The 13,174-nt window shown below is 44.9% G+C and overlaps 1 protein-coding gene, 1 non-coding gene and 1 pseudogene across 2 annotated transcripts; 1 reads left to right on the top strand and 2 right to left on the bottom strand.

Moving 5' to 3' along the window:
• Positions 1 to 1,498: 1,498 nt before the first annotated feature.
• LOC133883782 (small nucleolar RNA Z247) lies at positions 1,499 to 1,638 on the bottom strand. Its single transcript, XR_009902991.1, has one exon. It is a non-coding gene; the product is annotated as a small nucleolar RNA Z247 (small nucleolar RNA).
• Positions 1,639 to 3,415: 1,777 nt separating this feature from the next.
• LOC133931368 (pollen receptor-like kinase 4) lies at positions 3,416 to 9,065 on the bottom strand. The gene is made up of 4 exons (XM_062378235.1): positions 8,335 to 9,065; positions 4,854 to 5,146; positions 4,397 to 4,772; positions 3,416 to 4,305 (listed from the first exon to the last, which is right to left on the bottom strand). Exons 1-4 carry the CDS (start codon positions 8,951 to 8,953, stop codon positions 3,644 to 3,646), a joined length of 1,950 nt encoding a protein of 649 aa, XP_062234219.1. The 5' UTR covers positions 8,954 to 9,065; the 3' UTR covers positions 3,416 to 3,643.
• Positions 9,066 to 11,722: 2,657 nt separating this feature from the next.
• LOC133883379 (SKP1-like protein 1B) lies at positions 11,723 to 12,259 on the top strand (annotated as a pseudogene).
• Positions 12,260 to 13,174: the final 915 nt, after the last annotated feature.

The following is a 13,174-nucleotide window of genomic DNA, read 5'->3' as shown; positions in this document are numbered from 1 at the left end:
TTGTTTTAGAAAGCGGTAGAAATTTTAATTAGCGCCCAATTCACCCCCCCCTCTTGGGCCATTCGATCCTTTCACTTTGGGACTTTTAACCCCTAATTCTATGTACCCACATCATTTCAGCTATTGCATTAGCTAATGATTTGTACTCTGCTTCCGTACTAGATCTTGACACAATAGCTTATTTTCGTGCACTCCAGGTATAGGATTTGTACCAACAAACATAGTAAAGCCTCTAATAGATTTTCTATCATCAGAGCATCCATCACAATCTGCATCAGAGAATGCAATAACCAACATAGAGATTGACTGATTAATTTGTAACCCTGTTCCTAGCGTATGCCTCAAATATCGTAGAATTCTCTTAACTGTAGTCCAATATTAAGTAGTCGGAGCATGAAGATACTGATAAACTTTGTTAACAGAAAAAACAATGGTAGGACATGTCAATATCAAATATTGAAAGCTCCAACAATACTCATATATCGTGTTGCATCCTCAGGTCCCAAAGGTTCCCCAACATGAGCTGACATCTTTTCTATAGTAGAAAAAGGTATAGCAAATGCCTTGCAGATCATCATTCCTATACATTTCAATACATCCACAATATATTTTTCTTGAGTTAATAGGATATCTTTACATACATTCTTCACTTCAATTCCCAAAAAATAATGTAGATCACCTATATCTTTTAGTGCAAACTCAGTATTGAGATCTCTAAATAACACGGTTGTTGCTTTCTAGGAAGAACTTGCAACAATTATATCATCAACATATATAAGAAAAAATATTGTGACATTGTCTTTATTGTAGAAGAATGATGATGTGTCAGCTTTAGACGGGCTGAACCCAGGCGATTGTAACTTCATACGTAGTCGATAATACCATGCTTTGGGAGCCTATTCCAATCCATATAGAGCTTTATCCAACTTGCAAATATGATGAGGTAAAGATTGATCTTCATAGCCAGGTGGTTGCCTCATGAAAATATCATCCTCTAGAATACCATAAAGAAACGCGTTCTGCACATCTAGGTGATGAAGATTCCACCTCTAGAAACCATGATAGATAGAACAAGATGAATAGTGATAGCATTAACAATAGGACTAAAAGTATCCTCGTAGTCAATGTCAGACCTTTGATTGAAACCTTTTGCAACTAACCTAGCCTTGTATTTATCGTACCATCTACCTTGCGCTTCATTTTATATACTCATTTGCAGTCAATAGTATTTCTTCTCTTTTCTGGATCAAATCGATTCCAACAATTCACCGATGTATGCCGGTTCTTATAACATAGCTAACACTTAGGTTAATGAGAGTTGTTGTGGTCGCTGCTATTGTTGTTAGACCAAGATGAATTTGAATAGTTCCCTTAGCCACGATCTTGACCACATCACGCCTGCCACAACCTCTAGAATTAGGGTTGCCACGATCATCTCGTGAGGCAACATTGGCTGACGATTGGGATTACGAGCTTCCTTGCAGTAGATTCATTCGAGTCTCAAAGCTTAAGAGTTGCGCATATAGCTCAGTCAGTGTGATAGGCTCCACTCTTGCAACAATGGCCGAGACAATTGGATTAAACTTGATGTCGAGGCCGGTAAGATTATATGAAAGTATCTCCTCGTCGTCTAAGGGTTTGCTGGTGGATGCCATCTCATCACATAGCGACCTCATCTTCCCAACATATTCAGCAACAAACATGTTGCCCTTCCGTATACTAGCCAATGCTATGCGGATATTGATGGACCTCACACACGTTTGAGATGAAAACATGTCTTTAATGGCTTTCCAAGCTTGCACAGTAGTCCTAATTGCAACAACTTGGGTGAGCACCTCTCAAGAGAGAGACAACAGGAGGTTGATCACGAGCTATCCAATACGCATAAGCTGGGTTCGGTACCTTGACCAATTTTATCTCTGGCAGTGGCATCAATCTCCTTGGGTGGAGCTGGCTTGGTGTCGTCGAGATATTCTTCTAGAAGAGCGCCACAGACTGCAGGAAGAACTTGCGCCTTCCACAACTAATAGTTGCTCTGATTCAGCTTCTTGATGACTGGATGCCCTAGCCCCGAGGTCATGACCAAGCCGCCAGCAGCACCAGACAAGCTGAGCGTGACAACAGATGAAGTAGACATTGCCGTAGATATGATTCTGCTAGAGATGAAATGTGATAACATATCAACTTTCACCATAGAAGCAGATGAGATCATGGCACAGTGGTTGAACATGAGCATGCGCGCACAGATGGAACAATGCACGGACGTCGTGGAGATGCAAGACCACGTGGGTGCAGCGATTCTGCTAAGACACGCTCGCGCACGTAGATGCAACAACAAGATCAAGTGAGAGCAACAATTCTGCGGAGGCGTGCATGCACAATGATGAGGTGGTATGAGCGCACACAGATGAAGAAACATGTGGGCACAAGTGGAGATGCACATGCCAATAGATAGATTTGGGTGCCGCAGGAGTCGATGCATGTGTGGCTCAGCAAATGGAGTGACATAGGCATGACAGAAGAAGAAGCCAAGCGCTGCGACAGATGAAATTGATAGAAGAATTAGAGGAGAGGCTCTAATGCCATGTAAAATTATCTAGTCCTAGGGAAAGCGTTCTCACCTCTCTCGAGGCCATGTCATGTATTTATATAGGCTGGCAAACATCGGCAGAGATTACAATTCGTGTTTGGTTCAAATCGACAGAACGCATCACACACGATGAAGTTTGAAGCTGTGAAACCGTGTTAGACTCTATTTCTACGAGTGTGTTTACAACATTGATACATTTATCTCTAACACGCCTCCCTACAGATGAGACGTGGTGCGTGGGCTCTAAGATGGTCCGCGGCGGAGGAGGAAGCGAGGAGAGGATGCGAAAGAGGAGGGAAAGAGTGGCCTAGGAGGAGGACGGTGGTGGTGGGAGCATAGACGAAGATATGCAGAGGAAAGAGAGGAGGAAGATGAAGTCATGAGGATGACAGGTGGACCCAATGATATCTGGCATGTGGGCCCATTACTTTTTAAATTTAGTTGGTGATTTGTGCTGAATTATGTGCTTAAGTGGACACCACATCATCAAAATATTTACATGTCGACGTCACGTAAGACCTTTTCCTTAGGTACAAGTTGTTGATCAGCGAGTTTTCAATCACTTCGGGCTGGTATGGGCTTAGCTTGAAGCCTTCAGCTAGGTCCGAATCAGCACTCAGCAGCCTTCAACTATGCATATGCAATTATGCAATCCAAGCAGTCCTTGTGAAGAAAAGCTCTCCCAATAAAAGATAAATGAGGAGCACCAACAAATCGATCAAAATGCAAAGCGAAATACTGGTACAAGAGCGACCTTTTTTATTCACAATCTTTGGTAGTGAACTCACTATTATACCACCTGCAAGGCTGCAAACAAAAATTATCCAAACAGAAAACAAGCCACACAGCCTTATTCTGACATCACCGCAACCCCGCCCCCTCTTTGTTTACCAAATCTTACGGTTTAATTAACACGCGCCGAAGTTAATTCTGACACGATTACAGACCCCGACGATCTCCGTCACGCACGCCGCCGGCCGCGCCTCTCAGAAACTTATGTCACGACGGTGCACGGTACACGCACACAAGGCTTGCACTGATGGCGCGGAGGTTCTACGCGGAGTGGGAGTGCGGGTCCCCGGGCCGCGACGCCTCCTCACCGTCGCTGACGTACGATGAGGCAGTGCTGCTCTCGTCGCCGGCGTCGCGCTCCCTAAGCTCCTCGATGCGCGCGAGGGCCTCCCTGAGGTCCCAGCGCCGGGCCACGTCCGCCTCGCAGCAGCTGAGCCCGACCTTGAGCAGCTTCAACATCTCGCCCTCACCGCTCCGGGTGCCGCGCATGTCCTTGTCGAACACCTCGCCGGTCCACTCCTCCCGCACCACCGAGTGCACCCACCCGGCCAGGTCGGTGCCCGCGCGGCCCTGACGGAGGTTGTTCGCCGGGAACTTTCCCGTGAGCACCTCCAGTATGAGGATGCCCAGGCTCCACACGTCGCTCTTGTTGCTCGGCCGCCCCCCCTGCGCCGCACACTCGGGCGACTTGTACGCCACCATCACCTGCGCTGCGTGCTGCGGCGTCACGATGGGGACGAGCGCGTAGTCGCTCAGGAGCGGCTCGAAGGTGGCATCGAGCAGGACGTTGGAGGACTTGAGGTGGCCATGCGGCACGGTGAGCATCGGCAGCTCGCCGTACAGGTGCGCCAGCCCGCGCGCCACGCCCTTGATGATCTTGAGACGCTTCGGCCAGTCTAGCGGCGGAAGGCTCGACCTTGTCCCTGCATTGCAATGCACGCAAGATCATCTCATCACATTGCAAAATTGCACTCGTTGTAAGATGTTGTAGCTTGCAATGGTTTTATTTCATACCGCCATGGAGGAGGTGAGCCAAGCTGCCGTTGACCATGTAGTCCGTGACGAGCAGCTTCTCTTCCTTCTTGTAGAGGTAGGCGATGACGGGGAGGAGGTTGGGGTGGATGAGCCGCCCTAGCCGCCGCATGTGCTCCGAGAAGCCCTCCCGCCCGACGCCGTTCATCTCCTTGAACCGCTTCACCACCATGGACGGCCCGTCCAGCAGGGTGGCCTTGTACGACGCGCCGAAGTTGCCGCTGCCCAGCACCTCGGCGGAGGAGCGGAGGAGGTCCTCCAGCTCGAACCGCTGCCGCCCCTCCTGGATGAACACCAGCCGCCCGCTGCGCTTCGCAGACGCGGGCGTCACCGCGCCGCCGTGCTGCTCCGCGCCACCCTGCTATCACGAACGTTAGTTACATCGATCGTCGCGCAAGAGTTTGAACCGGCGCCTGACACGTGCAATGTGAAAAGAAACCTTCTCGATCTTGACAGCCGGAGTAGAGGCGACCTTCATCTTGGCGGCGTCCGGACTGCCGCCGAGTGTTTCGGTGCCACCGGCATAGCGTGGCTCGTTGCGACGGGTGTGGACTGCCGTCAAGACGCCGGCGACGGCCAGGAGCGCGCCGACGGCGACCACCACGATGGCGATGATCATGAGTATCTTCATGCTGCCGGATTTAGATGACGACGGCGCCAGTGACGAGGAAGGCGATCCGAGATCTTTGGGGCACGAGACGCCGAGCGGTGGGCCGCATAGACCTTTGTTGCCTGAAGATTACCAGGAAACGTTTGGATCACAGGGTATATGTATATACAGCATTGATCAGAGATGAACAGATGAAGAACTAGCTGCTAGCTGTTATTGCCATGCACATCTTTGATTGTATTGTATCCTTGTGGCAAGCATTAAGCAAGAACAAAGCAATCGGGATTTCAAGTACATTATTCATAAGAGATAAATTTGACTTGAAATTTCCGTGGTGTTGCAATACTTAGAGCAGTACAAACATCAACAGTATATCACAGTGCATCAAGCACTGCATCAACTATTGTAATTCTCACTGGAACTTGTGCCATGTCCTGTATGATGCTATACTTGAAAAACCTAGTAGTTGAACTCTACGCATAAGCTATAGATTCTTTAAGAGGATTAACTGGAAGTTAATTTGTTGCAAATACAAATTCTTGAAATATAGGAAAAATTTTCTATATTGCAGCATCAATAATTTATACTATTGCATGATTAGCTAAGACTAGATCCAGAATCAGCACTACTCCCTGTTTGCTGCAGAGAGCAGGTTCTGAGTGTTCCACTTAGAAAAAAAAATTACTCTCTCCGTCTCAAATAGATGATGTTTTAGGCTCTTATACAATGTTCAAAATTTGTGATGCTCTATGATTCCAAATTAGCTTTAATTCAAGTTTTTCAATCTTGCATCTCCATTAAGTAACTTTTTTCCTAATATAGTCTTATTTCTCATACAATTTCTCATACAATGAATGATACTAAAAGAGAGTAAGATGATTATTTTATTTTTCATCTTAATATTTATGCTCAACTTAAAAACGATATCTATTTTAAGACATTGTGAGTATATTCTTTAAAATTTGGAAAAACGTTGTAATTCCCCAGCTCTAACCTAACATGCTTTGATGCTTTCTATACATGCGACGATATGGACATTTTTTTTTTGCATAGTTAAGTTCAATTTAACTGACACATTTGCACATGGTCCCGCTATGAACACTACTCGAGAGCTCAAAAAAGGCACTAAAAAATGTGTCGATTTTTCTACAGGCTCTATAATTTATAAGCAACCCATTTTAACTAGATTCATCTAAAAATCTTGTGTATAATTTAAAATAAAATTACCCAAAAGGTGCTACTTTTGCAACTTCTAGCAATTTTTAAGGCCGTATAAAAATTCCCAAAAAATCTGAAAAAAAATCACTAATGTTCCTCTAATGTGATGTACTAATTTCTAAAATTATCTCCCATACTAGGTTATAAGTGAAAAAGTGAGTTCATTTGTAATACCCATTTATTCACCTTATAACCCAGTTACTAATAAATAGTGGGAATGCAGGGAATTTAATTTTTTCCCATCCTACCAGATGGCACACTTTAAAATGCCACCCTATTGGATTCCCTCGCTCAAATGCCACCCGATTTCATATTCCCGCTATGAACAATACCTACAAATATTGTGTAGAATTCAAACTAAAATTCTCCAAAAGGTGGTACTTTTGCAACTTCTAGCAATTTTTAAGGCCACACAAAAATTCCCAAAAATATGAGAAAAATCAAGAATATTCCTCTAATATGATGTACTAATTTCTAAAATTATCTCTTACCCTAGGTTATAAGGTAAAAAAGTGAGTTCCTTTGTAATGTCTATTTATTAGTAACTGAGTTATAAGATGAATAAATAGGCATTACAAAGTAACTCATTTTTTCACTTATAACCTAGTGTGGGAGATAATTTTACAAATTAGTACATCATATTAGAGGAATATTAATGATTTTTTTCAGAATTTTTGGGAATTTTTATGTGATCTTAAAAATTGCTAGAAGTTGCAAAAGTAGCACCTTTGGGGAATTTTATTTTGAATTCTACACAAGACTTTTAGTTGAATCTAGTTAAAATGGGTTGCTTATAAATTATAAACTGTAGAAAAATCGACACATTATTTGGAGCCTTTTTTTTTAGCTCTCGAGTATTGTTCATAGCAGGAATATAGGGTTGGGTGATACTTAGTGATGGAATATGGTAGGTAATATTTTGGAGTGAACCATCGGTAGGGTGGAAAAAGTTTAAATTCCCCTACCATATTCCCTTGCTCAAATGACACCTAACCTCACATTCCTGCTATAAATAGTGCCGGAGAGCTCAAAAAAGGTATAAAAAAATGTGTTGATTTTTCTACATGCTCTATAATTTATAAGCAATCCATTTTATTTGGGTTCATCTAAAAGTCTTATGTAGAGTTCAAACTAAAATTCACTAAAAGGTGCTACTTTTGCTAAGGCTGCACAAAAATTCCCAAAAAATAGGAAAAACTACTAATATTCCTCTAATGTGATGTACTTTAAAATTATCTCCACCGTAGGTTAGAAAGTGAAAATGTGAGTTCCTTTGTAATACCTATTTTTCACTTATAATATGAATAAATGTACATTATAAAGAAGCTCACCTTTTCACTTATAACCTAATGTTGGAGATAATTTCAGAAATTAGTAAATCACATTATAGGATTATTAGTAAATTCTCCAGAATTTTTGGGAATTTTTGTGCGGCCTTAAAAATTACTAGAACTTGCAAAAGTAGCACTTTTTAGGAAATTTTAGTTTGAATTTACATAAGATTTTTAGGTTAATATAGTTAAAATGGGTTGCTTATAAATTATAGAGCTTGTAAAAAAATCGACACATTTTTTGGTGTCTTTTTTAACTCTTAAGTACTGTTCATGACGGGAATGTGGGGTCGAGTATCATTTGAGTTAGCGAATATGGTAGAGTGGTATTTTGGAGTGCGGCATCTGATAGGATGGTAAAAAGTTAAATTCCCCCGGCGTGATGCACTTTGACCTTGGGAGAAAACTTTGTGTTTCTCAACATGTTTGAGAATTGTTTTTCTCAACTTAGTTGTTGGAGCCCATGGTTTTCTCGGGTTGTGAGATATCAATATGGGTTTGCTTAAAAGAATAGAATCAGGAGTTGACCTGTTGACTACAAGACATGCATACTAAAGGCACTTAACCCGCAATTAATCTGGAATATTACTCCTAAATAAATCCTACTAATTGCACATCTCACATAGAGTTATTCAAAACGGCAAACAAAAAAAAAAAAAAAAAACAGTGCACGAAACTACTCTAATTGACCAACGCATGCATATGCTTGAATCATCAAGTTCACCATGGCAACAACAGTAAGTATGTCAAGATGAACTCACCTTGGAAGCTGCTGGCGTTGAATCGTCGGAGTTCTTCGGGGATTTGCCCTGAGAAGCCGTTGCCGGAGAGATTCAGCTCCCGCAGCCTGGTCGGCGTGATGATGGAATTCGGTATCGGTCCGGTGAAGGCGTTCTCTTCCAGGTGCAGCACCTGGAGCCCCCTCAGAGGCGCGAACGCGGCGTCGGGGATCTCGCCGGCGAGCCTGTTCCGCGACAGGTAGAGCATCCTGAGCGCGGGGAGGGCGGACACGTCGGGGAACGCGCCGGTGAGGTTGTTGTTGGCGAGGCTGAGCGAGCGCAGGCCTGGGAGCGGCGCGAGCAAGTCGAGGTTGGGCACAGGGCCCTGCAGGCCGAGGACCTCCAGTCGCAGGACCAGCACGACGCCGGTGCGACACGTCACCCCCTCCCACAGAGACGCGTTCCCGGAGCAGGGCCCGGCCGAGGTCAGCCACTGGCTCAGCTTCGCCGGAGGGAGGCCCTCCGGCCCTCGCAGCGTCGCTCGGAAAGCCAGCAGCACGGCGTCCTCGGACTGATCAGCCACCGCGGAGACAGCGGCTACCGCGAGGATGAGCGCCGCGGCCAGGAGAAGCCGCCCGGTGGCGGCGGCCTCGCCGGCCATGGAGCGCGGGGAAAGAATGTGGGCCGAGCGTGCGGCGCACTAGTAGTGGCGGCGACGTGCGGAAGAGGTGGAGCGCGCACGGCGCATGCGCATGCCCGCTAACGAGAGGGAGGCGAGCGAGACTCCCGCGCCGGTGTCGTGGGCGAGCTAAGAAGAGGCGCGTGGGCTTAGGTACCGAGGCCGGCGTGTTTGGGAGTCGCCGCTGGGACTGCAACGTTTTCTTGTTGCTCTTGTTCGTTTGCGCGCGCGGCTGTCAGCTCAGCTGTGATTAAACTGTGGAAATAATATTCGCGGTTTCTGCTTCTGCATCTGCAAACAATTTCTTGGTCGGTAGATTGGTTTGAGATGGAAGCCTGGAGCCAGAGCTGGTTGAAACTCAACTGAACTTTTCCTCTCATTTTCTATCCCTGTGTCATGAGCTAGAAAACTCAGTGGTTTTTTAGCAAGTTTTTGCTCGCTCAGTGACTCAAATTTGCGCAAGTCTCGAACCATACGCCATCTTCAGCTGCCGCCAGCAAAAAGTAGTCTTGAACTGCTGATCCGACAGCACATTGCAAGTCAAGCATGTGAAAACCAAGAATAAAGCCACGGTTAATAGTGCCAAGCTGCAACTGATCGGTTGACTGAAACAGTCACCGACAGTGGAGAATATAACGCGCATGAAATAATCTGACCATGATCCATATATCTCTCAGGAGGCCACGAGCTAGCATATGAACTTTCGTGCTTGCAGAGCTACAAAGAGTTGCCTGGCGACGTTTACTTCCCGTCCTCGCAAATGCACTCGTTTTTTAACCGATACACACATCGCCTACCAACCTGCAGGTAAACGAGGAGTGCTGCTGCTATTTTCTATTCCCTGTTGGAAACGAGACGCACGACAGCTCGCGGTTCCCTCGCTTTAACCTCACACGTTTCAGTTCGTGCGGCCACGATTTCAGCGAGCGATGTGGGCATGTGACCTGTGTTCCGTCGGATTAAAGAACCCAGTTCCTTATTTGCTATTAATTTTTTTTTGCAATCTTTTATTTGTCATTGGTATATCAATAACATTCGAGACCTAGCTATGTAATTGATAGTGGTAAATAAGAGATTATGCAAAATTGCAATGGTAGGAAAACTTTTAAACAATCTGGCACGATGAGAACGAGGCGCATGGCCACCTTATCTTATGTGATGGATATTAGTAGTACTAAATGTTTTTGCCACCATTTCAGAAAACAGTGTTTTGACAGGATATGCCTTTGGAAAATCCTTTGTTCCCTAAATACTATCTACGATAGCTAAGCGCATTTCTATGTGATATTAAATACATGCGCCGAATGTACCGTGATCTCGATATATGACCATGCAAATTGTCTTCCCAGTAAATTAATAATGCTGAGATATAGTGCTTAAGAGATGGCAAATATTAGGAACAAAATATATATCTGTGAAAATTGGCACAGATGGACTAGCTATATGTTTCACAAGAAAAAAGGGTGCATACAATACGCATCATGTTGTTCTATTATCAGAAGGGACTCTAGGGTGTTTCGCTCCAGAAGGAGCATTGCTACCTCTATTTCCTATTTTCCCATGAACTTCCCTCATATTTACCACCTGTGCGACAGGTAAAAAAATACTAAATTTCAATTATACAAAAACAAGGATAATTTACGATCAAGATCCAACGGTCTGCACATCGTCTTCCTCCTCCCCAACTATTTTCTCAGCACAACAACTAACAATCCCGGTCGAATTTCTCAGCAGCTACTTACCATCCTCATATTGCTCCATCGCCTCACCAACCTGCTCTGTCCGCAATATTGTCCCCTACGCCTCCAGCATTGTCCCCTCAGCCAGATCCATCGCTGCCACTGGCCTGACCCTTCTTAACCAGATGTCATCTTAGATTTGAAAACCGATACTTCCCGCTCCGGATCTGGATAGTCTTATCCAAATACGAATCATATATAGATATGGATATTTCTTATCCAGATAAGTATACGGAAACAAAAAAACTTTTTGAGCTGGATATGGATACGAAAATGGATAATATCTAGACAAGGATACATATAATATCAGATTCACCCAGCCATTAAAGAACAAGCTCATCACCATCGCCAACAGTGAAACAGCCCACCATAACCCTTACTACTTAGACTACATTATTATTTTTATTGTTTTTATATGCATAATTTATTTTTCTTATGTGTGATGCTATATTACATTGTTATTTTATTATTTTTATATGTCAACTATAAGGGTCTTTATAATTTGACAAATATATAGATTCGTATTTGTATTCGATTCATATTTGTACCGTATTTATTTTTGATACTATCCGTATTTGTTTTCGTATTTGAGATTTCTATATTCGTTTTCGTTTCTAATTAAAAATAAAGATAATGACATGAAATAACCACTATCCATCCGTATCCAATCTATTTTCACCCCTACCTATGGTCTGCGTCGTTCCCGCTGCCTGGGCTGGGTCTAATGAAGGGAGCAGACTGGACCATCATTGGAAAGTGGGCTGGGCTGTCTCGAGCATAAGTCCAGACAATTGGGTTCCTCGTCGGAGTAGAAGCTCTGTTCCACGTCGGAGTAGTGAAGCAATACAGTAATTCTACTCCGACTCCACGATATGTCCCTCCCCTCATCCTATAAATCGATCCATAGGTGTGCTACTCGCCAATTGCAAATCAATCTGAGGAGATAGTACTTTGATCCATCGCAAAGCCAGCATTCCAGCGACCACGTACACGACCGAGGTAACAGCTAGCGATGGCTTCCGACGGCACCGACCAAGGGAAGGGCGTGACGATGATCACGCTCATCAGCTCGGACAATGAGTCTTTCGAGGTGCCGGAGGAGGCGGCGAACATGTCACAGACCATCCGCCACATGATCGAGGATGACTGCGCTGACGGCGGCATCCCGCTCCCCAACGTCACCGCCATGGTCCTCACCAAGGTTCTCGAGTACTGCATCAACCATGCTGCCAGAAACTCCTCGAGCGCTGCCGCGAGCTCCGAGGCGGCAAGCTCCTCTAATGCGGCCTCGAGTTCTGACAAGGAGGGTTTGGCGACCTTCGACAAGGCGTTCATGGATGTCGTCGACCTGGACATGCTGTACGACCTCATTCTGGCCGCCAACTACCTCGAGGTCAAGGGGCTACTGGACCTCGCCTGCTAGAAGGTCGCCGACATGATCAAGGGCAAGACGGTAGAGGAGATCATGAAGATGTTCGGGATCAAGAATGACTTCACGCCCGACGAGGAGGAGGAGATCCGTAGGGAGAACCAATGGGCCTTCGAGTAGTAGCTAGAGGAGTTTAGCTAGCTTAATTAGTTTCTTTTTTGCGATTTAGCTTCATTAGTCTGTTCAAGCATGCTTAAGACTAAGGATAGCAATTGGGTATGACGGGTACGGGTAGTGCTCACTCATATCCGTATCTGTTGGTTTTTACCCACCCGTGAGTATACTCATGAACGCCTGCGAGTGAAGAGTTGGCCCTAAATCCGTTACCTGTGGGTATAACCGTTTACCCGTGGGGCAGCGCGGCGATGTGGCGTGACAGGGCGGCGTGGCGGCGAGACATGGCAGTAGGGTGGGGCGTGGCGGGGCGACGCGACGGGGAGGCACAAGGCGACAGTGGCAAGACGGGGCGGGCCAGGGCGGTGGCGGCACAACGGGGTGGATCAGGGCAAAGTATTTATATGATATAAAATGTTAGGGTTCAGAGATGAGATATTTATACGGCGGGTATATGGATTTCGTAGGTATGAGTATGTCTTACCTATATCCATACCCATTTACCCATTATGTAGTATTTTTTACCTACAAATATACCCGTAGGTACCATTTGCTACATATACCCTATCCTATTAGGATATTTACTTGCGAATAAATAGGTAATCAGAATAAATTACCATCCATACTTAAGATGCACATCTAATTCATTAGTTGCTTCTTTAATATCAGTTAAAGTTGTTTCTTAGTCTCCTAGGTTTAATCAAAGATTAATAAGAGTTAATTCGGCTACCCTCGATCTGCTGTTCTCTCAAGTCTCCATTTATCTAGTGCTCGTTCGACTAGTCTGATGTTTTCTGAAGGTTGAGGTGCTGCTTTTGACTAAACTTCTCTGGTAGATTAATTGCAATTTTTTGTCTTCAAAATACCAAGACTGTGAATAACAAATTCTGCCCAAAATACCAAAATCCCTGTTTACGTTGT

Source organism: Phragmites australis, chromosome 10, assembly GCF_958298935.1.
Source record: "Phragmites australis chromosome 10, lpPhrAust1.1, whole genome shotgun sequence".
Taxonomy (NCBI): domain Eukaryota; kingdom Viridiplantae; phylum Streptophyta; class Magnoliopsida; order Poales; family Poaceae; genus Phragmites; species Phragmites australis.
This window is presented reverse-complemented; position numbering and strand designations above follow the sequence as displayed.

Excerpts from the sequence above, each read along its gene's own strand:
- LOC133931368 (XM_062378235.1), bottom strand. The coding sequence starts at position 8,953 with ATGGCCGGCGAGGCCGCCGCCACCGGGCGGCTTCTCCTGGCCGCGGCG. Across the intron at positions 5,147-8,334 it reads CAACGCCAGCAGCTTCCAAG|GCAACAAAGGTCTATGCGGC; the intron begins GTGAGTTCATCT and ends GGTAATCTTCAG. Across the intron at positions 4,306-4,396 it reads GGCTCACCTCCTCCATGGCG|GGACAAGGTCGAGCCTTCCG; the intron begins GTATGAAATAAA and ends ATTGCAATGCAG.